This window comes from Phaseolus vulgaris, chromosome 6 (genome assembly GCF_051622355.1).
Source record: "Phaseolus vulgaris cultivar YP4 chromosome 6, ASM5162235v1, whole genome shotgun sequence".
NCBI lineage: Eukaryota > Viridiplantae > Streptophyta > Magnoliopsida > Fabales > Fabaceae > Phaseolus > Phaseolus vulgaris.
In genome coordinates this window covers 24,558,328-24,585,713 of record NC_143503.1, presented here as the reverse complement: position 1 = coordinate 24,585,713, position 27,386 = coordinate 24,558,328, and the positions used below count along the sequence as shown (strand labels likewise).

The 27,386-nt window shown below is 30.1% G+C and overlaps 2 protein-coding genes across 2 annotated transcripts; one reads left to right on the top strand and one right to left on the bottom strand.

Annotated features, from left to right (window-relative positions):
- Nucleotides 1–12,273: 12,273 nt before the first annotated feature.
- Nucleotides 12,274–14,883, top strand: LOC137831477 (omega-3 fatty acid desaturase, endoplasmic reticulum). Its single transcript, XM_068639164.2, has 8 exons — nt 12,274–12,762; nt 12,886–12,975; nt 13,089–13,155; nt 13,306–13,398; nt 13,581–13,766; nt 13,845–13,925; nt 14,239–14,376; nt 14,481–14,883. Exons 1-8 carry the CDS (start codon nt 12,467–12,469, stop codon nt 14,670–14,672), a joined length of 1,143 nt encoding a protein of 380 aa, XP_068495265.2. The 5' UTR covers nt 12,274–12,466; the 3' UTR covers nt 14,673–14,883.
- A 5,183-nt stretch (nt 14,884–20,066) lies between these two features.
- Nucleotides 20,067–26,737, bottom strand: LOC137831476 (protein SMAX1-LIKE 7). Its single transcript, XM_068639163.1, has 3 exons — nt 25,170–26,737; nt 23,399–23,642; nt 20,067–22,128 (listed from the first exon to the last, which is right to left on the bottom strand). Exons 1-3 carry the CDS (start codon nt 26,318–26,320, stop codon nt 20,245–20,247), a joined length of 3,279 nt encoding a protein of 1,092 aa, XP_068495264.1. The 5' UTR covers nt 26,321–26,737; the 3' UTR covers nt 20,067–20,244.
- Between the last annotated feature and the right edge of the window lie 649 nt (nt 26,738–27,386).

Here is a 27,386-nt window from a genome sequence, read left to right as displayed (position 1 = left end):
TTTTATATGGAATATTTTATTGTTGATTAATGTTTTCAAATGATATGACTTATGTGTAATTGTATTGCCTTATGATGTTTTTTTTTTTAAGTTTTTTTTTGTTTCTAAATATATTGTATATAATTAAAAAAAAACATCTTTGGACATTTTATATTTATTTTGATAGAGGTATATATTTGTATAAGTTCTTATTTATAATTCCTGTTTTAGTTTAGGCCAAATCTTTAATGGATGATGTCTGCCACGAGTTATTTTTAAATAATAATTTCTCAAACATGTGTTATATTTCATTGATTTGATTGATATTTTATTATGCATTAACAAGGACTTATGGTTGAATTAACCACGGAAAGTTGCATATTTGAATTTTGGGTTTTCCTTTCACTCTTCAAATCATGAGCAAAATAATTTTTTTTAATAGAAATAGTAATCAATAATGTTGTGTAATTTGAATATTTTTAAATAATTATTTAACACAAAGAATCTTTAAAACTGGTAAAAATAAATAAGTGATAATTTTTGTTGGTTATTAATTCTGATTTTATTATTATTAATTTTGATTTTATTACTCTTAAACTATTATACCGTTAGTATTTCTATTTTATAACTTTCAGTAATTATAATTTTATTATATATATATATATATTATTATTGAAGTAAATCAAAATGAAGTACCTTCAACTCAACAGTTTTACAATCTTATGCAATTATCTTCAATCAGTTTCTACAACCTTTTGTCTTCTCCTATTTTCTTCAATAAGTTTCTATAATTTTTTTTATAAAAAATAAAATTGAACAACACGTGATTTTTTTGAAAACTTTTCAAATCTTAAGATTCTTCTCTTTTAAGGAAAAGTTTTACATTTTTATAATAAGTATAATAGCACCATCTTATTACTTTCCCATAATTTTATTATAATAAAGTGTACATATAACAATGCAAAAAACATTGAGGACCCCTTGAAAGCAACTTATTGGTGACATAGACCTTATAAATCCTGTGTACAATTATTACAAACTAGTGAATCTTAAAATCATATAATTGCACTCTTCTTTCTAATAAAAAAACTTAGAAAGATGAATCAATCGAGATGCAATATTGTTTCAATTTTGGTTGTTTCGAATTCACTCTTTGAGTAGAGTTGTTTAGTAGAATATAGTTTTTAAATTTGGAAGAAAAAATTATATTAAATTGAAATAACAAGTTATAAAATAGTTATAAAAAATATTGTAGTACAACTAGTTAATTTTGTTCTTACTCAAATTTTATTTACCTCCTCCACTCAAATCATATTAGTTTGAAACAAAGGCTTAAAACTATATTATAAACTACGTGCATAAAAAAAACGTTTTTAATAATAGTCGATTGTTTACAAGTTTAGTTAACTATTTCTATTCTAAAATATCAAGTTGGACTATTATGAATATTAAGTAAAACTATTATATTTATTAAACTGTAACATATATATATATATATATACTTTTAAAATCCAACCAAATCTTTAGTATCAAAGTATTAAATCTACACCAACAAATCTATCATCAACCAATAACTCAGAATAATAAAAGAAAATTGAATCCTTGTGTCAAAGTATTAAATCCTACACCAATCAATAATCTAATTGTCTTATTTTGATTTTCACCTTGCTACCATTGCCAATATAGCAATACTCTAGTTATCTTTCTATTATAGAAATTTAGAGAGAAATTTTGTTTTAAAAAGATAAAAATTCTAATGGAATAAGGAATGAATATCTGTAATATATTTATAAATTTTTTATTCCATTATAATTAAATAACAACTAATTTTATAAATAAAAATAATTAATTAATATATTGACTAAGTTAGATATTATTTTATAATATAAAAAATTATTAATATCTAAAGTAGTTTTTATTATTAATAAAAATATATAAATAATTTTTTAAATTCGTATGACTACCAAAAGATTTATGAGCAACTAAAGCCTTATATATTTAAAATTAGTTTATATATTTTTATTAATAATAAAAACTATTTAAAATATCAATAATTTTTTTAATTTATAAAATAATAACTAATATAATCAATATAATAATTAATTAATTTAGTTTTTAAAATTATTTTTTATTTAATGATTTTTTTTAATATTAGTGAAAAAATTACAACAAAAATTCACCAGAAAAATATTAGTGACTTAAAAAATTAGTAAATGATCATATAATACTTTTTTTTTCAACTTTCATAATAGTTTAGTTATTAAAAAAGTATAATTGAAAAGGATTTAGTTTAATTTTGAATAAAAATAGTTTTTTTAGTTTAATTCAATTAATTATTATTTTTTAATTCATTTTTTTAACATGTAGGTATAGAACTGTACTTCATATTAAAAAGACTGTAGTTCATGATAATTTTATCCAGTGGGAACATAATTGATTAAAATAAAAAAAAAGTATGTATAATTTGTAAAGAAAAACTAATGGAGGAAACATGAAAAGGAAAAGGCATATATATGCAACCCCCATAGTCAGAAAGTGAAAAGCAAAAAGATGTTTGGTGTGTTAATTCTCCCACAAAGTTTGGCATTAGGGCAAATACATTGCTTCACTTTGTTTATGCAATGAGCAATAAAAAGAAAGAAAACACGGACACTGCTCTTCTAGAGGGTAGCAGCCGTAGGACATCTTACAAAAGAAATGTGTATTGCTTTCACCTTCCACCGATTCAATAAAGTAAGAGGACAAGTTTAGGGTAGCTGTCAAATTTACAAACACTTTATTTTCCATAAGGATTCAAATATTAATTTTAATAAGTCTTTTATTTATTTATTATTTCTCATTTTGAATACAAAGGTGAAACACCATTATTATTACTTGTTCATATTTATGATAAATAATGTACCGATCAGTATCGTATAAGTCATGTTATTTGATGTTGGTGATAGACTAACTGCGTTAATATACATTAAAGACACTTAATAAATGACAACAATGATAATTATAGAAACTCACTACAAATCATCATCATGTCCCACCGAATTGGGTAACATTCCGAGAAATTGATTTATTAAAGATATTATTCAAATATACCGATATACTAATATACCTCTTATAAATCAGAGATCATGCTAGAAATCAGTGAACATTGATATTTGATAGATTTGGTCCATTACAACAAAGACCCATGACTAAACAGAATAAATAAACCATCTACAGAAGTGTAAGGTATGTTTTAATCAGCTTTCACTATACATTCCTAATATAGAGTACTTACTTGATCGTCGGAGTATATTTTTTAGGTCAACCCCGACCGAGCATCAACAATTAAAGGAAGATACTTGAAATGAGAAGCTAATATAAAATCATCTTATTTTAAGAAACTAAAAGTAGAATTAACCATTAATTATTTTAATGATATTCTAACAAAAGCTAATATAATTCTTTTTTAAGGTATTGTTTTGGTACGTCCAATACGTTTAATATAACTCAACATTGCTTAGAAGTCGATACCAAAAATAATTTATATACATTTTTTTCTCTTTAACCCTTTTAGACGTCTTTTATGAAAAAAAACATGACAAAACTTTGATTTTTAACACAAATATTAAACATTAATTGTTAATTGAGAAAATTAGGGATCATAAAGGTAAAGCAAATAACTTTTTATTTAACATCTCAATACTTATAAAAAAATTAAGCAACAAAATTATGAAGTTAGGCAAACGAACTTCAAAAAAAATCTACTATTTCTTACGGTCACTTTTCTCGTTCTCCTAGAGATAAATTAAAAAAAAAAAAAAAACTCTCAACAACTTTCTTTTTTTAAATGTATAAAACATAGTCTTATTTTTCGATAAGTTTTTTTTTTTTTTTTTGCACTTGTTCCATATTTGACGGGGAAACGTTAGACATGCACGAGAGATACATTTTTGATTTAGCAAAGGATGAAAACCTAAATGCATGCGTAATTTAAGGTTTAAGTGACCAAATTTCACTCCTTAACTATAGTACATGCATTAAGTAGGTTTTAACTAGTTGATTTCAATGACAACCACCACTTCCTTTTTATGACCAAGTCTCCTCCAAATTCGTACGTGTTTATTATGTGTGAAAAGACATAAATGCATATTTTTATCAAACACATACCTGCCATTTTTCAATAAATACAAATACTTGTTCAAAACTAACGTTCCCTTTCAAGGAACACTACTGCCAAATTTTGTTCCTATAAGTAAGTAAGGAGAATATATTAGTCAAACCTGCATATATTAATATATTAATGTTAACTATTATAAGAAAATTATTAAATAATTTTTTTAGAAATAAAAAATAAATAATTATAATTAAATTAAATAATATTTTAGAAACTAAAAAAAATATTGGTATTTATTATTAATAAAAATTTTAAATTAATTTTAAATTTGTATTTAATTAGCTATCAAGTTTTAGCTACCAACCTTACAATTTAAATTTAAATTAATTAATAATTATAATTTTGATAGCTTGTCATATATTAATTTAAAAAATAATTTAAACTTTTTATTAATAATAAAAATTATTATAGATATCAAAAAAAAAAATCTATAATTTAGTTAATACAGTAATTAATTATTTTTTATTTTTAAAATTATTTTTTATTTAATAATTTTTTTGTAAACTATTTATAATTTGAATCAAACTAAATATGTAAATACTTCTAAGGTTTTAAAATAGTTGAAGAGTCTTCATCATGGGTTGGCATACCCCATGTGCGTGAGTAACTTTATATGCATTTATGTTGTTTTTAGTGTGACAATAAGTTATGGATTGTATAGTTTAATTACCATATTGTTTTTAAAGTGAACTTCTTAATAAAATTGATAAAGACACTACGTACATTAGTTATTTTAATTAATTATTTTATTAATAATAAAAAATAAAATAAATAGAAGTATTAGAGATATTCTAACACATAAAAAAGAACTTATATAAAAATATAAAATAATACTAAAAAATACATTTATGTTATGTGGTGATCAGTCACATACTCACCAAAAATACTACGAGAAAATAATGAAATAAAAACTAATTTTATAAACAAAAAATAATTAGTTATTATATGACTAAATTAGATATATTTTAGAACTAAAAAAATTGGTTTCTAAATTAGTTTATATTATTGTTAAATAGTTTATAAATTAGTATCTAATTATCTACCAAGGTTTTAACTACCAATTATTTAGATTTTAAATTTGGTAACAAAAACCTTATTTGGTAATTAGATAGCAATTTAGAAACCATTTAACAATAATAGAAACTAATTTATAAACCAAAAAAAAATTTAGTCTATGAAATAGTATCTAATTTAGTCACTATAACAACTAATTATTTTCAGTTTCTAAAATTTGTTTATATTTCATGATTTTCTTGTAGTGATATATTTATGTATAATTTATTATTAAACTCATAAGATAGAATTTTATTTTATTTTTGTAAGATAAACATGTTTATTGAGAGGTAAAAAAATTTAATAGTCTATATATATACACATGTATAGGAAACATATAAAGCCATAAAAAATTTATAGGAAGTTTTATGGCCCAAATTTATGGTAAAAAATTAAATTTTTTCATTAAAAATACTCACATGTTCATTTATTTTTCTTGTGTGAAACTATCATCTTCTTCATCTTTAATTCCTTTTTTTTCTTGTTTTATTATATGTTTCCATACATACGCAAAGAAGGTGATGGTGGGGAAGTTAACAAGAACAAGAACATGATGCTGAGGTGTTTGGTATTGTGTTTCAACCATCTCTTTTATTCTATTGAGAATGCAATAAAAAAGGAAACAAAGAAAAATAAACTAAGAAACATATAAAATATACAAAAAGAAAAAACAACACAAAAACGGAAAGATTAAAGTATCAAAGAGACGTGCAAAAAGTCATATAATGGTTAGTTTTATGAGAAATATAATTTCAATGGTAGATTTAATCTAATGGTTATTATTAAATTGTCTTACTTTTCACAATAAGCTTACATCTGTTCTACGTATATAAATATTCATTTTATAATTTATTTATATAATATTTAGGTCATGTAAGGCATATACATAAACAGAAAACTAATATTAAATTATAAAAAAAAATATTATGTGTCATAGAACACTAAAAAATATAATGAATAATTTAGTAATATATATAAAGTCATATACGAACATTTATTTATTTTAAAAAATAAAGTAACTTTATATGTTGTTGAAGAATCAACTGTTATGTGCATATAAATTATGTATTTGTTAAAAATATTAACTATTGTTTAATTTTCTTTGTCAATAAGATTATTACTTTATTTGTACTTGTTTTTAAGAAAGTCAAACCCTACACTATCATATTTCGATTATAGCTTTTAAGAATTAATATGGTTGCTAACATAATGGTATTATTTTTTACACAAAATTTCCGTAAAATCTTGGCTCAAATATATTTTAATTACAATAAATATGGTTACATTTAACTTAATTTTGAATAGTAAGAATGATTATAAATATTATAATATATTAATAAAAATAGAAGAGTATCCATAAAAAAATATAGCTAGTGAGTAAAGGCTATATAATACAAAAGTTTTGAATCGAAATAGCCAATGCAACTAAAAATATTGGATGAATTGTTGTTACCCTATTAAGTATAATTTATTGATGGTTGGATGAATGAAAAGATTAAATAAAGTAGATGAATTGTTGCACCTTGCACGACAACAACTTGTTTATCATTTTTTGCACGCACCAAACTTTTAGGTCTACTACCATGTTTTTCCAATTTCATCAAACTATCATTTAAATTTATATACTTTTAATTTCTATCTCTCGTTGCTTCATGCTGCTTGGCGTGAAAATTTTAGCTACATACCATTTATCTTTATTGACTTTTTATAATTCATTTTATATGTTGTGTATCTTTTTAAACAACCATAACTTTCAAATATATATAATTCTCAAATAAGATGATAATAATCATAATTACATACATTTTTAATAATAAATAGGACAAATTCTTATCTTTATTACTCTTTATAAGAATTATACTAAATATGTTTTGCTATACACTAATACATGATTTATTTGATGTAATATTGTTATTTCAATTTGAGCTTTTTATGTTTTTTGTATTTACTTTATTCAACTTCTTACTATTTGATATCTTAATATATATAATTTTGTTTTATAAGTGAAATTATGATTTCTTATTTCTTCAATAAGTTTATGTAATTAATATCATCACCATAAATGATCATGATATTATTTTAAGTAGAATAATTTATGATAAAGTAGTTTTTGTTTGAGCGGCAGATGTGACACTCTATAACCATACTCAATGCATGTAATACCATTGCTTGAGTATTACTCAAGTGACAGCTCAATGCTCAAACGAGATATGTAGAAAGCCAAATAATAGCAACAACTTAACTGAATATATATCATAACTTCGTATATCAAAACTTTTAACATGTCTATGACATCATAATACACAAATTTTCAACTTTAACTTGCAAAGAGAACACGTGAAACTAATTATGACTATTCTAAACGAGAACACCTAAAACTAAGGACTAATGTAAACTCATAATTTAACCAAAATTAGTGAAATAGAAATGAATGCATTTTGAAAATAATCTTAAATATTTTAATCTCCATTAATTCAAATTCAATTTCTTAACATACAACTTATCTCCAATACAACTAAACTAGAATAATTGAGCATAAGCAAATTATTAGTTTCCCTTGCTTGGATGTAGCTTGTCTTACAAGAAAACAACTTTAATGTCCAAAAATCTTTTGAGATAAACTAATAAAATCTTCAAATCCTTAACTTATATTGTTACAAGAAAATCATTAAATAACAACTAAATTATTAATTTCCTTTACTTCGATGTAGCTTGTCTTAAAAAAAACAACTATAATTTATAGAATCTTCTAAGATAAACTAATAAAATCTTCAAATCTTTAACTTATATCATTACAAGAAAATCATTAAATAACAACTAAATTAAGAGATAAAAAATAATTAGTCACTATAGGGAGTAAGTTATATATATATATACTATTTTAGAGACTAAAAAACTATTGGTATCTAAAGTGATTTCTATTATTAATAAAAATTTATAAAATAATTTATAAATTAGTTATCGAGATTTTAACTACTAATATTTTAGATTTTAAATTAGTCCTTAAAAAATTAATAAAAATTAATTTAAAATATAAAGTAGCTAAAACCTTAGTAGCATCAAATGTCAATTTAAAAACTACTTTATAATATTTTGTTTTTTTTTTTTATAAAGTTTTCGTGTTAGGCATCACTATGCAACTTGACATCTCAGCTAAGCTGACACCTCAAGTAACAACAATCATCTACCATCACATGAAAAAAAATATTATTAAAAAAAGAAAAAAGAAAGAAAATACAAAAATATGGGGAGACTAGACCAAAACCCATATGTTAATACAAACAATACATAGATAGATTATACCTATTCATAAAAAATTCTAAGAACAGACTAGCTGGGAGTCTATTATACCAATGAAAAGATTCTCTATGAATAAATCCTAAATTAGCCAATTTATCAGCACACGCATTCCCTTCACGAAAAATATGAGTTACCCTAAACCTGATTGTCCCACAAAAATTAAGACAAGTATTTCATCGATTCTGAAGCATCCACGGAACATTAGTCCTAACAGTAAACGCAGCACAAACCAAGACAGAATCACATTCAAGCCAGACATTAGTAAGTCCCATTTTTTGAGCTTCTTCCATAGCATGTATAACTCCATAAAACTCAGCAATCAAAGCAGTTTGAACTTCAAGAAACGCTGAAAAAGCACCAATAAATTAATAACTAATTTATAATATTTTAATAATAGTAAAAACTACTTTTTGAAACTAATAATTTTTTAATTTATAAAATAATTTTAATTTAGTCTATATATAGTAACTAATTATTTTAATTTTTAAAATTAATTTTTATTTAATAAGTTTTTAGTGTATAATCAAGATCTTCACTTTGTTCTGATGATGACTATATTTATTAATCAATTGATTCAAAAAGATGGAGTATAAACTCCCATAAACTAAAAACAGAAAAAAAAAACTATAACAGAAACATTAACTTACTACCAAAATTTTAATCGATTTATTTTAATATACTCATCTTGTCTCTTCGTTAGTGTAATCTAATCGTGCAAAGATGATTGATCGGCCAATAATCTTATAACGAAGGTAGAGTTTTAAAATTTTGAAAAGATAAAATTTAGAATAAATAAATACTAAATTATTTTAAATATATTTGTAAATATTTTTGAAAAGACACTTTTATCCCCCATTTGCTTTAAAACCATAATTATTAACCTAAATAATTTGGGTCTTACATATGTATCATACAAAACCAAAAGGTAAAAATCTACCTCGTTAATATTAAAAAAATAATAATTTTTTTTATAACAATAAAAATATATAATTTTTTATTTTAATTTAGAAAAACATATTTAAACTTAGAAAAATATTAGAATTGACTTAAAAACTTTTAATGAAATGCATAAAACGTGGTAGATTATGATAGACTTGATTTTGAATACATGAATGCAGCAAATAGCGAATCGAGCTTATGTTATTTATGGCATTTTCATTTTTTGGGCCACCTCACTTCACAAATTAATTAATGCGTACGTGTTTCATACAATTCAAGAAAAAACTTGTCCAAAATTAATGGATTAATCTTCATGGAACTAATTACGTACCTAGCTTCATTAATTGTTGTAATTGACTGGGTTTATATCAACTTCACACATGTTTGAAGTCAATAAAAAGTTTTGTTCAAACCTCAATTTAATCCCATCTTTGAGAACACGCCAAACATTAATTAGTTGGAAAAATGTACTGAACTCATGAATTGTGATGTTTCAGATTTCAATGTTTTATTACACGTAATTAAAATCTTATCAAGTTCAACAAATCATCTTAGAACATCCTAGTATAAAATATTTTTATTTCGTTTTCTCCTTGTGATGAATCTGTATCTCTCGTAACATTTGTTACGATTTTGAAAAAAGCATTTTATTTAGTAATTGTTGCTCTCAATTAATTATATGTCATTAAAGAGAATTAAGAAAGAGTTTTTAATTTGTCTCATTTATTTTTATTGGAATTCTTCTTAATGAATGAGAGACCATAACTAATGAATTTTGGTAATTGATCCAGTGAACATATTTAATAATGGAGTGTTGAAATTACATCTATCTTGAAAACTGTGAAGTCCAACATAGAAATTTGAAGACAGTCTTTTTAAGGCATCTTGAAAATATCACAAGCATTGATTATTCATTATCTCTTTGTTAAAAAGTCTTTCTCTATATAAATAGAATTTGTGAGAAAAAAAATGCAAACCAATAAAAAGAGCATCATAAAGAGTAAATGAAAAAATTGAAATACATGTGTACATTATATTTCATTCTTATTAAGATTCAGTGTTATCAACATAGAACGAGAAAAACAAATAAATTATTACTTCTTATGTTGAAAAGTCCTCATTTTGTACTTAGATAAAAGAAAAATAATTAATTAAGATTTTTTCAAGAGATTTAAGTCGTTTAAAAGAAAATTGATAAAAAAAACTCTTTCAAATTTCAAAGTTATATAATCTTATTATTATTATGTTTAAATTTTATCATTTAATTTTTGTACACCCATTTATAGACGAGTTTTCAATTTTTTGACATTCTATTATTAAAGTTTTTCTCTCGCTCACTTTACGATTATTTTTTCAATTTTCACAAACTTTATTATTATATTAATAAAAAACAACGTTATTTTGCAAAAAAAAAGAAGAAGAATAAGTGAAAAAACGAGCTAGTTTTATTCACACATCAGTACTTGTTATAAATTTAACAAAGTGGTAAAATATGTATAATTTAAAATATATAATAATAAAACATTTAAATATGTATAAAAAAATAGATTGTAAAATTTACGAAATGACGATAGTTTCGTGATAAAATGTGTCATTAAACCTAATTAAAATCATGATAATCTAATGTTTTCTAGAATTTTTTTTCTCTCTTTAATTTGATATGTTTGAAATCGTCACGGTTAAACAAGGGTAATATATATATCTAAAACTCTTAATTATCCAAATCAAGTTTTCTTTGCTTTCCAGGTTTCTATAATTAGAAAAGTTATATCCTTGTTGGTTTCTCCTACTATAGGCATAGGTTACATATATGTAAACTAAGGTTAAGATTTTTAATTAGTTTTCAAAATAAAAACCATTTTTTGCTTCATAAAAGTTATTTATTTTTATTTTGTGTTAGAGAGAAAGGCTTGTTAAATGTTATACTCATGTGGATTTGGATTGTCATGGCTAGATTAGTCAACCTCAAAGAGAATATTTGTTTGAACAAATAGCATTTTTTTCTTGTTTACTACTTTAATTTTATTATAAATTCAAATTTGAATAACTTCTTTACTTTATAAAAATATTTTAATATAAAAAATCATATGTTAGAACTCATAAAATAATTTATATTGGTATAATTACGTCATTCACCAAGTTATAAATTAATAATAGAATTTTCAATATGCTTTATTAAAAATTTAAATATATTTTTGGTACTCAAGGGTGTAATTCTTTTTAATTTTATTTCCTATAATATTTTTACTTTTTTTAGTCTCTTATTTTGTTTTAATAATTTTAGTTTTCCAGTTCTCACATCTCGTCTCTCCTATTTTTACTTCAAAAATATAATTTTTCCAAACTGGTTCCGAAAAGTAAAAATCAACAACAATTTTGGCAGGGAGGGAATGAAATGGAGAACTTAATCATGGAAAAAGAATACTCAAAAAGAAAAGTAGTATAATAACTAAAAAAAGGCTTAGGAATTCAAATTGTGAGAAGGAAATTCACTTTTGAGTAATTTCAAATCTCTTCATAAGATATTAAAATTAGAATCATATAAAAGAATAACAAAAGTGTTAGTATTTCCTAGAATTGTTTTTGCATAATTTGGCATATTTTGAAATCATCACGACTTAAAATCTGAAATAAATTATAGCCATAATAAAAATTTTCTGCTCATTTTGCATGTTTCTGTACTGGGTATAATAAAATCCTTGCTGGTTAGTCCCACTGGCCTTATATGACCAAGACAGTGAGGTGACGTGTATCAGAAACTCTGAGGGAAGATTTTTCATTCTCACACATAGCCACCAAAGCAATACAAATAAAGGCTATAAAACTAAATCAATTAATAAATTTAATCTGCTGTTATCATCATTAATATGATTTATTGCAGTTACTTGTATATAATGAGTATTGCGCTAGATGTTGATGAATTCTCTCAGCATCACACATGGGGTCACACCCACATGTGTGTGTGTATATATATATATATACATATATAAATCATCCCTCTCCAAAGCAACATTGTAAGAGAGAAAGAAGCATTGAGAAAAAATGGTTCAAGCAGAAACTCTGCAACATTTTGGTAATGGGGGAAGGGAAGAAGATCAAACTTATTTTGATCCAAGTGCTCCACCACCCTTTAAAATTGCAGATATCAGAGCAGCAATTCCCAAGCATTGCTGGGAGAAGAGCATACTGAGATCTCTGAGTTATGTTCTCAGGGATGTCTTGGTGGTCACAGCATTAGTGGCTGCAGCAATTGGCTTCAATAGCTGGTTCTTCTGGCCAGTCTATTGGCCTCTACAGGGAACAATGTTTTGGGCCCTGTTTGTTCTTGGACATGATTGGTAACTGATTAAAAATATGGTTATGCCTTTTCTATGTTATGCCTAGACATTTCACTAAGTTTTCCATGACTATCATCCATATGTTTCATCTTGGTGAGTTCTAATTTGTTGATGGTTGAACAGTGGGCATGGAAGTTTTTCAAACAATTCCAAGTTGAATAGCTTTGTGGGCCACATATTGCACTCCTCAATCCTTGTACCATACAATGGGTGGTCGGTTCCTTTTAGCAACTTTTCTTGTTCACTTTGTCCTTAAATTTCTTTTGTCTGCTAATCTTTAGTCTGATTTGACAACCTAACCATTGCACAACTCATGGATTCTGCAGGAGAATCAGCCACAGGACTCACCACCAAAACCATGGACATGTTGAGAAGGATGAATCCTGGGTTCCGGTACGAGTTTCCTTAATTTCCACTCTTTTTCTTTTCTCAGTTTGCATCAGTGGTTAGATTTGTTGGTCCAATAGAAGAAGAAGAGGAAAAATGTAGGGATGTGAACTTCTTGATGCTGTTCATGATTGTGTCTTTATGACTTTACCTCAGTTAACGGAGAAGGTTTACAAGAATCTAGACAACATGACAAGAATGCTGAGATACACTTTTCCTTTTCCAATCTTTGCATATCCCTTTTATCTGGTGAGACCCTCTTTTTTCCAGAATGACAACATTATTTTATTCTAGTTTTTAATTCCTTTATTCCTAATATCTAACATGCTAATCTTACCTTAAACTTTGAACCAATCTCTGAATTCTTCATTTCTTTATTGTTATTAGCTTTGACATCTCTCACTCTCATTCTGATATGAACCATATTTCAGTGGAACAGAAGCCCAGGGAAAGAAGGTTCCCATTTCAACCCTTACAGCAACTTGTTCTCTCCTGGTGAGAGAAAAGATGTGGTAACTTCAACCCTGTGTTGGGGCATCGTGCTTTCTGTGCTTCTCTATCTTTCCCTAACAATAGGTCCAATTTTTATGCTCAAGCTCTATGGGGTACCCTATTTGGTAATCTAACTCTGACACACTCTTCACAGTTAATTGCTTAACTCGTGTCCAATTATTCACTTATTTCAACATCTATAGATCTTCGTCGTGTGGCTGGATTTTGTCACCTATTTGCACCATCATGGTTACAGCCACAAACTACCTTGGTACCGTGGCCAGGTATCATCATACTTCAAAATATTATTTATTTCATTAATAATTGAAGGGAACTACTCAAAAGTAACTAGCTTTCGTAGCTACTCAAATACCAAGCAAGTTATTAGATCTGTGACCACATTTCTCTAAAGTAAAATTCATCACCATACTGTCCTCCCAACTCCAAATTTCCACTATTTTCACCCACTTTAAACAGAGAATCCTTAAATATATCATCTAATGAATGATGGCACTTCAAAAGAATGAACACATTTATGTGCAATTTTGCCATACTTGAAAAGAACATCAAGTTTACTCTGTCTGTGTAATTTGACAGGAATGGAGTTATCTAAGGGGTGGTCTTACAACAGTAGATCGTGACTATGGTTGGATTAACAACGTTCACCATGACATTGGCACCCATGTTATCCATCACCTTTTCCCTCAAATTCCACATTACCATTTGGTGGAAGCGGTATTCTCTTGTTTTTCTCATATGTATAGTATCAAAATGCATGCATTTTCTTGTATGGTCCTGATATTCTGTTTTCCTCTTTTTCTTGTGTTTTGGCACTACAGACTAAAGCAGCAAAATCAGTGCTTGGAAAGTATTATCGTGAGCCTCAGAAATCTGGGCCATTGCCATTTCATCTATTGAAGTACTTGCTACACAGCATAAGTCAGGATCACTTCGTTAGCGACTCTGGGGACATTGTGTACTATCAGACTGATTTCAAGCTCCACAAAGATTCTTGGACCAAGTCCAACTAAAGTTTTGATGCTACCAAATTGACCTATTTCTCTCTAAAATATTTCCTATGTAACCAAGACCATATATGTTACCTAGTCAAATCAATTATTAGGTAACATGTATAAGCTTTCATAAACTATACATGCTACAAAACCATTTACTTTGCAAAGCATGCTATGTTAGAAATGAATCTATTTCTCGATACCCGGATCAATTCAATTACTTCAATAAGCGTTTGTGTGCTATATATGTCAGAGTTGCACTCCTAAACAAATCCTCTTCACCCAACTATAATTTGCACACACTTAAGACTAATTAATGATTTGGTTCTAAGTATTCAATGGATTTTAAAGAGAAAAGTACAGAATAATAATTGCTAACTCAACAATTAGTAGTTCAAATTAATCTTTCAACCGTTTCAACTAAGTACTATTAGTGAGAATTTTACTCTTCCAAGCATATATAACTTGCACCTACAAAAGTCCAAGGCTTATTAAATAGTTAAACTGTAAATGAACTCTTTTTACTAATTCACATTTTTGTTTCAAATCTTCACATTCACCTCATCAAATCCAAGCAAATCTTGTTCTCAAGTTCAGATACACTAACTAAAAGCAAAATAACAAAGGAGAGGCATTCACAACCCAACCCTTTTCTATGTTGTCGTTTTAACAGTACAAAGACAGGTTGTGAGATGACGTTATAACTAACATAGTACTTCACGTCTGCACCAAGCACTGCCACAAATCACGTTACAGCAATGTCACTTTTATTTCCACCACACAAAGTGCTTGAAGGCTGGGATACCAAGTGGATGTTTTGCTATGTTTTATTCAGGAAGAGAATCCAAATGAATGAAGGAGAGAAAGGAGAATCAGTAGAGGGAGATAACTTTTAGATTGCTTGATAAGAAATAAATAAAAAAGTTAACTTTTTTCCCCCTAGAAAATAAAAAAAGGATAATATAAGCATTATAAATAGCAGTAAGAAAATTTTAAAAAATATGCAAAAAGAAACACTTTTGTCATTTTATTGCGCAGCTGATTTTCTTCTTCTTTCCACCCCTCTTTTAAAAATATACTAAAAGGTGAAACTAATTAATGCTTTTTTTCCATTTCTCCTTCCATCTTTTTTTCATTTCACGGTTAAGAAAAAGCAAGAACAGTGTTTACCTTTCATGGTCATAATGTAAGAAAACTTTGAGGAACTATGTGCAAGCTATTAGTGGAGAAGAACATTTACTCTAACAAATCAAATTTCATTAATTGATTTATTGGGTTCTACAATTGTTCTATGTTATGTTAGTGATATGTTTTGTTCTCTATTAGTGTATTCTTCTAATGTTAAGTTTTATATCTTCTTTCTTTTTTTCCGTCTTATATCTTCTTTCTTTTTTTTCCGTCTTATATATTTTGTAGATAGTTTTTTTTTTTATAATTATTATTCAAATTCTTGATTTGTTTTTTCTTTCTTGCTTGTGTTTTTCCTTTTCTTCTTTCTTTAGCTATTTCTTTCTTTCTTCCGTGAACAAAATATCCATAGACCCCACCTTGTATATTTGTTGTAATAGAAAATTGTATAATTGATATACTTCTTTATATGATATCACTTACCCCATTTCTCGTAATGTCCAAAAAATGCAACGAAACCGAAGTATTTAATTTTAAAGTTGTAAAGTACTTTATTTCAGATATTTAAACAAGGTTTTTAAAATGTCCACAACCATGGTTTCAGCTCAAATGACCCCATTTCTTGTTCATTTTGTCAACATTAAAAAAATTGTTAACATTAATATATATATATATATATATATATATATTCATCAACAAAGAATAAATAAAATAAAATGAGACACTTTAAGGGTGTCCTAACCCTTATACAAAAGAAAAAATCAAGGTCAAATTGTCCAACTTCTAACAAACATAGGTTTCATCAGACACTATAAGAGAAACAAACAAGATAAAAGAAGATACACCCACACCAACCACAATAACATCATCCCTCAGAAGGCCCTAACTACCTTTCAGTTGCAAGTAATAACAAATACAAGACAAAAGAAACACCCCCTAAAAGTAACCAAAAACCAACAAAATCCCTCACCCAAGTTAATAAGACAAACAAATAACCCTCACCCAAGATAGTAAGACCAAAACCTACAGAACAAGAGAACACCCCCTCACAAAAAGAACCACCCTACAACCTTCTCCTTCTTTAAAATAAGGATCATTACCAGCATCTGAACCAAGCTAAGCCAACCGAGAGCTAAACAATTCTTTCTACATCAGTCTACATAAACATAAACCTGGACAGGAAGACACAACAAACTTTTCAATCTTGGACAAAAGGTTACATATATAGTCTTGAAACATTATTTTTTCAAATACTTCATAAACACATGGGGTCCAATCACCATTAAAGATTCATTATCCACCCACTTATTCTCCCAGAACCTAATTTCTTTCCCATCTCCTACTACCCACCTTCCGTCGTCTTCAAAGCCATTACCCCCATTCCAATAAATTCCATACTTTTATAATATCCCTCCACCAAATAGATTCCTTATTACTACTAACCTGAGACCTTAAGTTCCTCCAACCATCATACTTAGAATCTAAAATATCATTCCAAAAACTATTATTTTCAGACTTAAGTCTCCAAATCTATTTATCCAAAAGAGCATAATTAAACCTTCTTATATCTATAAACCCTAAACCTCATTTATCTTTCGACTCACAAACCTTATCTCATTCCACCCATGCTATTTTGCTTCCTTCTAAACTCGAACCCCAAAAAAAGTTATTTTCAATCATTTTCACTTCCTTCAATATAGTAATTGGAATACAAAAGATGGATATGTAGAAAAGCGGTGGGGAGGTAAGGACAAATTTGATGAGGCATAATCTACTAGTTAGAGAGAGGAAATTACATTTCCAAGATCCCAATTTGCACCGTAACTTATCAAGCACCCCTTCCCAAAAAGTACGCCTCTTATGATTCCCTCCAACCATCACCCCAGATAAGTAAAAGATACCTTCATAAATCCGCAATTAAGGATTGTTGCAAAGCACACAATCTGATTAGCGCTCACACCCACTCCACCAACCTTACTCTTAGAATAGTTAACTTTAAGACCAAAGACAAGTTCAAAACACTTCAAAAATGTGTTTAAAGTTAACACACTCTAGGTATTTGCTTTACAGATAAAGAGAGTATCATCTGCAACATACTCACATTTAACCGCCTATCACCAATCTCAATGCTTTCCATAAGCTTTTCTCTTCCACCTGTCTAACCACCCTGCTAGTCCCTCGACCACAATGAGAAAGAAAAAGGGTGTTAAAGGGTCTAGTTGTCTTATACCCTTTTTTTGGTTTGAATTAAGTAATTAGACTACCATTTACTAGCACTGAGATCAAAGAAGACTCTAAACAATTCTTTATCCAATCAATCTACTTTCTACTGAAACCCAGTCTTCTTAATATATAATAAATAAACTCACAACTTACTGAATCATAGGTCTACTCATAATCCACCTTAAAAAGCACATATTCTTTCTTTTTCCTCTTTATCACTTCAAGGTCTCACTAGCTACCAACACTATATATTAATTAAAATGAATGTTAGAAACACTAAGTTGTAAAGTTATCTCATATTCTTTTATTTATTTTTTATAAATTTTTTTATTAGTTTTTTTTTCACTTTTCGATTTTAGAGATCATTCTCCTCTATTTTTAATGAGGAAATGTCAGTGAGATAGAGTCCAACTGAAGAACAATTTTCCAATCTTGCAAAATACAAAAAGAATGAAAAAAAAAACTCTAGAAACTTTTGAAATAAAAATAAAGAAATTCAGACATTTTTATTTTTAAAGGGACGATGATTTAAAAAAAAAAAACTCATTAATTTTTATTATACCCTTAAACATAAACTTAAAACGTTATTAATTTTAAAACTTTCTCATGTAAAATAGGTTATTACATATTTGCTCATACCTTGTGTTTCTTTGTTGTGTATAACTCTAGACTTAAAATTAATGTTATATAGAAATTAGGTTGCTGTGTCCGTATTTAGCTCATGCATATAAAATCGATTTTTAAGATGAATGGTGTCCTTCAATTGTATAATATTTTCATAATTTATCTTTAACCAATATAAGACTTACATTTTTTTTATAACATTATGAAGTTGGGCACGTGAATAATATGATGGATGATTATTTTATATAGATTTTGGATATCTTTAATGATTTTGTGTACTTTTTTTGTAATAACAGAAGTTGAATTAATAACATCTTTAATTCTTTATCAAAAACATTCCTACCTCTTTATTTGAGACATTTTGTCTTATTTTGTTCTCAAATTCGACAACGTAGAAGTACTTTTGGGAAATCCAAATTATTGTTAATTACGTTGACCAACGTGGTTGACTAATGGAATATCCCACGCAGTGCGTTGTTTGTGTTGTTTATTGCACGTGGCTTGAAGAAATTACAAGTAATATGCGTTTCAAATTTTAGTAATTTTAGATTTTTTTTTCTTTCTTAAGTTGGGGTTGGACTTCTACATTAAGAAGTGTAAATAGAAACTTACTTTTTTTACTTGGGCCTATTTAGTAGGAAGACATTAGAGTTTCGCCAATTCTTCCTGTACCGATAAATTGTGACCTGCACCCGATTTAGTTTTAAATTTCCAAACTTGTCCTTCATTCTGGAATTCGAGAATTGGAGAAAAAATTTCATGTTTGAGTTATATGTTGAGAGTTTCAATTAATGCATCCCAAAATTTCAATTTTTTAAAAAAAAAATTGCATTCACTTGGAGAGAAAAAAACCAATATCATATTAATTGGGATTCACTTATGTGTACAAAAAAGAAAAATTAATAAGTGGATAAAATAAAATAAGAAAAATTGAAAGAACATTTGTGATAAAAAAATGTTGTTAAACTGTATTATTTATATTAATAAATGATTAATTCTAATGTTAGTAAACTCGGTTTCGATTATTTTAAGGCCTTCAATTTAAGTTTAATAAATAAATAAATAAATAACATAATTAAGAAGGAAAAATTATGTTAAAAGGACCCTTCTTGTTTTTTCACGAGAATTACTAAAATTATACGTAACAAAAGTTGTATAATACTATTAAACAAAAGATGGCATGGCATCATAAATAGTGAGAATTATGTAAAAATTAACGGATAAATAATTATAATAGGCAGGTTGGTACATCCAGAGTCCACATTCGAGTGAAGATTACGTGATGGAAAATAAATTAATAGTAATTTGAAGGAAGTTTAATTGGAATTATAATAGTAATCTAAACCAAAAACACAAGGCACAGAACTCGAATAGGTGAAGAAGTAAGCATAGTATATTATATGAAAAAAGAAAGATGAGAGCAGAAAGACATTGGGGTTAACAAAAAAAACTTGTGAAGATACACATTCTTTTACCATAGGAATTGCATCACAATGATCACCACAAAAAGAAAAAATTGTGGGATGATTAGCCGAAAAATGCCAGTGACTACCAAATGCTATATCCTAGAAGCTACATTTTACATGTAATTACAAAATACATAGTGAGCAAAAATTCAGTTCAAGTTAATTCTAGCTGGAAGGCATACTCCAGGAGATTGATCTTCCAAAAAAATTCTTTCACAGTTAACAAGTTTCATCACACATTCTGGTGCAAAGTGGTACTTCTGTTGAGCTTCAGCAAAGCTTCTGCCAAGAACATGTTCAACCCAATCTTCCAATGCTTTTTTCTTGTCAGATAACCAAGCAGCTGCAAGAATCTGTGTCATCACCTCATACTCAATTTCCAGCATAAATTCTGACCCAAACATCTTTTGAAATTGTATGTCAATGCTTTTTATTATTTGCTCAGCAAGAGAATCAAAATTGAATGGCTTAAAAACAACTTTTTCATCAACTTGATCACACAAGTCATTTAACCAGGATCCACAGTTTTCAACTATGGATTCAGTTTCGTAGTCATTGTAATTGTTGTCCTCTTCAACCTCCTCCAGAGGCATGTTAAGATCCAGATAGGACCTCGATGCCTCCATGACCTGCTTCAGTGTCTTGCATGATGCTTTCTCTGCAGAATCACCACTTTCTACTAGCTTTCTTTTATTCAGTATTGTTGTTTTGGAGGTCCCTTTTCTTTGAGCAACCTTCACACTAGTGCAACCACTCCTTTTGGAGACATCCTGGGAAGAATCTCCTAGTGATAATTGCATTTGACACCTTTTAGCTTCTAGGATTCTTTCCTCTTGGAACATCTTAGGATCCTCCTCCAAATTCAAAGAGCCACTGCCTTTAAACACACTAGAGGTTACAATAAATATTGCATTGTTGATGCTGATTTCCCTTCCATGCGAGTACGAGAATTTACCTGTTCTTATTGCTTGGAACAAACTATTCTGCACTACAAAATCTGCTTGATCTACATTATCAATGAAGACAACTGAATGTGGCTTTTTACTCAACTCCCAAGCAATATAGTCCACAACTGTCTTCCTCATAAGCACATCATGACAATAAGAATCTTGGAATTCAAAAATCGAGTTTGATGGGTAACACTTGTCTTGAGAGCTCAAATCCACAGTGATCAAGCTTTGTTTGTTTCCAAATAAAATCTCAGCAAGTGCTGAAGCAAGTTTTCTTTTCCCAAGTCTATCAGGTCCAAGGAATGCAAGCCATATGTCTGCTCTAACATGTGAGCCACTACTACGCTTTCCAGCACCAGATCTACAACGCGACACAGTTTGATTGATAGCATATATGGCCTCATCCTGCCACCCAACCTTTTCAGTGAGAAGATGGTACAGTGACTTGAAATCCACCGTTTCAAAATTGCCTTCTAGATTTGGACCCGAGCATGAAGAAGATCTAGCAATTTGGTGTGAACTACACTCATTCTTAGGATTAAAATCACTTGAAAGGGAATCTGGCAAGTTGTGAAGATGCTTCTTGTGATCACTTAGTTTTGGGGTGTCTGGCTCATGAGTGGCTGATTTATATATAGTTCCCAATCCCAAATCAGTGGTCACAGGAGTCAAGGATGAAGATGATGTGTGATCAAGTAGGCTCAAATTGGCCTTAGGGGAAGGAGAAACCCAAGTACTATGCATATCACTCTTAGAAACTTTTGCTATGTGATCTGCTTCATCAGTGATGCTAACAGTGTCAAAAGGTACTGAAACTGGTAATATCTGTTTAAATGGAAATGCATTTTGCGACTCAATAGACATGCAAGAAATTTTAGAATATTGGATTTCACTATGGGATGGACCTTTGCTACTACACCCTGGACCAAATTGAAACCCCTCAAGGGAAGGAACTTGGAACCTTGTTCTAGAAATATCAAACTCGGGTAATGATCGGTTTTGATGAAGACGTTGACAAATATCACTCCATTTCCTTTGCAATCCTAAGATCTTCCCATTCAAACTTGAGTTTTCTTCATTAGTCTGCACTGGACGATGAAGTTCATTCTTAAATAAATACAGCAGCCACAAATTGTATCAATGAAGCATGGCACATGATGTAAAACAAGATCACTGAAAATAGTGTATCCAAGAATTTTAAAAGAAAGAAAAGTGCATGAACATGAAGGAATACGAATAATCACAGCTTGACATGAGAAAACACAATGTTATATATAGAGAGCCCCCAGTTTAGTCCTCAACACAGCAAGTTCTTCGAAAATATTTTCAACAAATTAGTTTCGCCATTATCATCACCAAATTAGTCTAACATAATAACAATGATGATGTTTTAAATCTTTCCCCTCAGACTAAATATATTGCCAAATTAATTCATGAAATTCTTGATTTCCACCATTTTATCAATATGGTGTCAGTCTAGATCTTTGAGAGAATAATTTGGAGAGAAGTTAAATCTTTAAAAGACTAATGTTATAACACCTTTGGAGGATAAATATGGTGACGATTTAAATCTTTGAGGGACTAATTAAATGACCAAAATTGTTGAAGGAGCATGTATAAGTTCAGAGGAATAAATTGATCATTTTCTGTGTCATTTAGTAATTTACAATATTTCTTCTTGATAGAATATTTTAAAAGAACTTCTCCATATGTTCTACATGAGTTTTTCTGGTATAAAGATAGAGTAAAATTTTCTCATTTCACAATACTCAACTCAAAGTCCTTTCAACCAATGCAGACACGAACACAGAGAGAAAGCTTATGGTGCAAAATCTTATAAACCAGGAGAGGGTCCACGCTACAGGGAAGTATTTAGGATTTGGAAGTGCTAAAGCTACAGCACCCACCTTACACCTAGGTCCAATCCCTACTCATTGCATGTGTATAAGGTAGGACCAAAGTACTAAAAATTTAAAAACATATAAATGTTAGAGCATGTTTTCATGCCTTGATCAACTTCCAGAGACTTGAGTAACAAAAGCCATAGCCTCCACAGAAAGAAAACAAGAATTCTGAGAACAACAATATATTAGAGGAAAACTACTATCTTATAGTTCACTACACCTAGATCTCTGTACTACCACCCTGTTGTCTTTATATGGGGAAAAATGTGTTATTTTTTCACCACTGTAGGGAGGTAGCATTTATTATTATTCCGTACCTCTAAATTATTTTAGTGGGTCAGTTCAGTACAGCAATTCCCCCAAGATGTTGCAAGTATGTGTGAAAACATGTGAATGTCTCAGCATGCATTGAAGAAGGGAAAACAAGATTAGGTGATCATAACACACACCTTTGCCACATCCAATCCTCTATCTGTCTCCACATTCACCTTTTGTAACCAAGGCAAGCTCGTTGAGTAACCAGATGCTGAAGTAGCAGGGCCTACCCTCAAAATATCAGCAACTTCTTGTTCACACTTTTCATTGCATGTGTCACACCGTGTTAAAGATGATGCATTCCTACAGCTAACAGGATTTTTCAACTCAGAAGGTGTAGAAAAGAACCCACCAAATGGCACAAAGGACCCCATCAAGCTGCAAGTTTACCATCAAGTGTGTGTGAACTTTTATATCCAATAGGCACAGAACTGTCAGAAGCTACATTGCACATGATGAGATAGACTTTTAAAGCATCATAACACCCACCAAAAAATTTCTTTTAGAAACAAAAAAAACTTATGTTAGTTCACAAAAGCTCACCAGAATCAGAACAAGTCTAAAGGTTCAGAAAGGAAGACTTAAATAAGTAATTAAATATTATCTAGCAACAAGATCCTCACATTAGTATGAAGATTCAAAGTCATAACCTTGTAGAACAGGAGTATCCTACTTACTAACTAGACCAAAATTGTCTCTAATATGGAAATGTTTGGAGAGAGAGGATGCAGTTTTTACATTCTGACATACCTAGTTTACAATGAAAAAGGGTGAGGATAAATACTTTTGAAGTGTAGAAAGCAACAACCTATATATATTCATCCCAAGAGGCTATGAAGCTTGATGGGCTCTATAAAAAACCATCTTTAAGGTACCATTCAGAGAGAGAGAGAGTCTAAATATGCTCATAACCCAAAGGAGTGGAGGGGCCCGTGGGCCAGGGGTGCAGAAAAACTGAAAAAGAAGAAGCATTTATTACAGCTTTCAGCCGAAAAGCCTGCCGGTAGAAATAACATTTATTACAGAGCAAGCCTACATATATAAATCTCTGCAGATTCTCTACATGCCAAGGTGTAGATCATGCTAATGAAGACTGAAAGCGACCATTCCAGAATGTATGAACGTAATTGGCCAAAACCCCATAAATTAGAGGAAAACTTTCAGGATTCAGATTGACTCGTTCCCAATACATAGTGTACATCACACCAAATCTATTAAGAGTGAAGAAGAATCAATTTCTCTATCAAAACAAAACAAATTGAATCATGAACTTTACCACACTCAAAAATTATGAAATTTTTCTCCTAAATTAAAAAACTCACTTACAAGTTAAGTGAAGTTTAATCAGATTCAAGACTATGTAATGATAATTCTGACTATATAATAATTTCTTGGTCACCCCCATATCAGTGAGGTAGATTAAAATTTAATTACAATTAAGTAACATTAAAAAAACCAACCCCTTCCTTTGTGTTTCCACAAAACCAAACAAACAAAACAACTTAAAAGTGACAGATTAAAGGAAGACAAAGAAAGGGAAAAGCAGCAAACAAATGGGATCATAAAATTAAGTCAAGAAGGGAGTGAAAGATTTCAACACACAACAGACTAGTCAGAAACCTTGAATTTACACCTGATAATTTGTTTGTCAACTTTTTCCTCAGACAGAAAACCATGTTACACCTACACACACATCTAAACACACCAATACCTTTTGAAACAATATATTAATATTATTTTTTATTATTGTTATTTATTAACCCCAACCCCAACCCAAAATAAACTAAATAAATAGTACAGAAAGGTTCCAATTTTGAACTAAAGAGAAGAGAGTACAAGAAAGGGGAAAGAAGGAAGGAAAAGGAAGCAATAATAAAGAAAGGAGAAAGTGAGAAAGAAACCCACCTGGACTTGGGGTAGAGTCCTTCCATGAAAGGGGTGGCAGAGGTCATGGTCAGGAGATGCAGATCCCAATCCTTGTCCACTGTAGGGAACAACCTCAGGAACTTAGAATAGGCCTCCGAGGTTCCCGCCACGCCCACCAACCACACCTTCCCAAGATGAACACCCAACAACCTCGTCAACTGCGAAACCACAAAACCAACACCCTCCTCATTCCCCCCGACAAAAAGCTCAATCTCCCCAAAACACACAACAACCCCAGCACCAGAACACTGCTCCACCAAACGACCCACATCCTCGAAAATCTTCCCTCCGCTCCCACCTTCCCTCAAGAACTCCCCAATCTCCTTCTCCACCGAAACTACACTCAACCCATTCAGCTCACAGGGCAAGACCCCACCTTTACGACTTTCCACGCATTCGATGAAGCTCTTCAGAGCGGTTTTCGCGTACATCCCCATCAAAAGAGGGTTCCTTTTGCTCTTCCTCGTCACTACCTCCACGATTCTGCGGCAATTCTCGTCAAGCCGCGAACCGGTCTTCTGTACCGGTTCGAGGTTGCAGAGGAAAACCGGAGGGGTTAACCGCGAGAAGATTCTTGAAGGTGGAGGTGGTTGAAGAAGCGCGAGCTTGATGTCGTAGCTTCTGAAACCGGCTTCGCCGAAGACACGACTCACGATAGGGTCGTCGAGAATAGAGAGAATGAAGTGCTTGAGTTCGACTTTCAGCAACGACGTCGTTTGATGCTGCTGTTGCTGCATCATCTGCATAAGGTGGAAGCTATCCGGGTGGCGCCGCTGGTTTGCCTGGGAGCGCTTTATGGCGGCCATGAGGGAGTTCGAGACAGGGGGACCCTCGTCGCCAGAACCGCCGTCCGACCCGCCGGCAGTTTTTGTTGTGGGGAGGCGGTCGAGGGAGACGCCGACGGAGAGCTCGAGGGCGCGGAACTGGAGACGGGGGGAGTAGGAGCAACTCCGGCAGCGAGCGCAGGCGTCGCGAAGCGTTGCGGAGGGGAGCGAGAGGAGCGCGGAGACGGCGTGGAGGGAGGTGGTCTGGGCGTGGCTGCGGCGGCGGGCAACCGTGACGGCATCGTCGAGCGCACGCGCCGCCTCGTCCGTCAAACACTGCCTCGCGGTGCTTACCGGCGTCGGCATCGCCGGCGAGCATATATGCAAAAAATGTTTTTTTATTATTATAATTATAAGTATATTAACAATAATAATAATAAGAAGAAGAAGAATACGGTGATAAGAAAAGTGTTTATGTGATGTTTTTTGGTATGGAGTTGAGAGAGAAAGTGGTTATTGGGAGAAGGAAAAGTTGAAAGAAGAGAAGAGAGAAGAAGTAGAAGAAGAAGAAGAAGAAGATGATGATGATGATGATGGGAGAGAGCGAGTGAAGTGAGTGAGTGAGGCTTGCAAGTGTTGAAGTAGTTCATCATGAAGAGAAGAGGATGCTGCTGTTTTTGTGGGGAGATGACCATTTTCTTTTTACCATATTTTTATTTTTAATTTCTGTTTCAACAGTTATATATTCCCACACATCATAACTAAATAAATTTCACTTTTTCTTATTAATCTCTCAAATTTACACAATTGCTTAAGCCTTCCAAAACAGACCATTCATTCAAGATCTAAGCTTATGATCATAATTAAAACAATAGAATTTTAAGTAAGATTTATATCATAGAAAACATAGTTTTGAGATTAACATAATAATACATACGACATTAGATGTACGGATAAAGTTGGACATAATTCGTACATAGTTGAGTTTTCCCCCATATTAAAAGTAAAAAAAAAAAGATTGATTTTTAGAATAGTTTATTTTGATAATGTTTTGAAGAATATATGTATATAAATATAGAAGTGGTTAATAAGTTGGAGAATAGGTTTGTTGAGAGAGAAAAAAATGATGAGTGGGGTCATTGTGTTTGGCGATGGATGAAACACATGGTGGGCATAGATTCTCTTCTCTTGGGTTGGGTTGTGATGGGAGAAAGGAAGAGAGTAAAGATTTGAAGTGTGCATATATGGATCTATCTATTTTAATTTCTAATTATGTATTATTAATTAATTTAGTTATATTCTGTTTGAAAAGTTTTGTGAGTGCTTGTCTTTCACAGTGAGAGAGATGCTGTGCCCACTGAAGCATATGGGATGGGGGGTAAGAGAGGGTCAATGTCAAGCTTTTGGGTCTAATAGGGACCTTTTGTTCTCT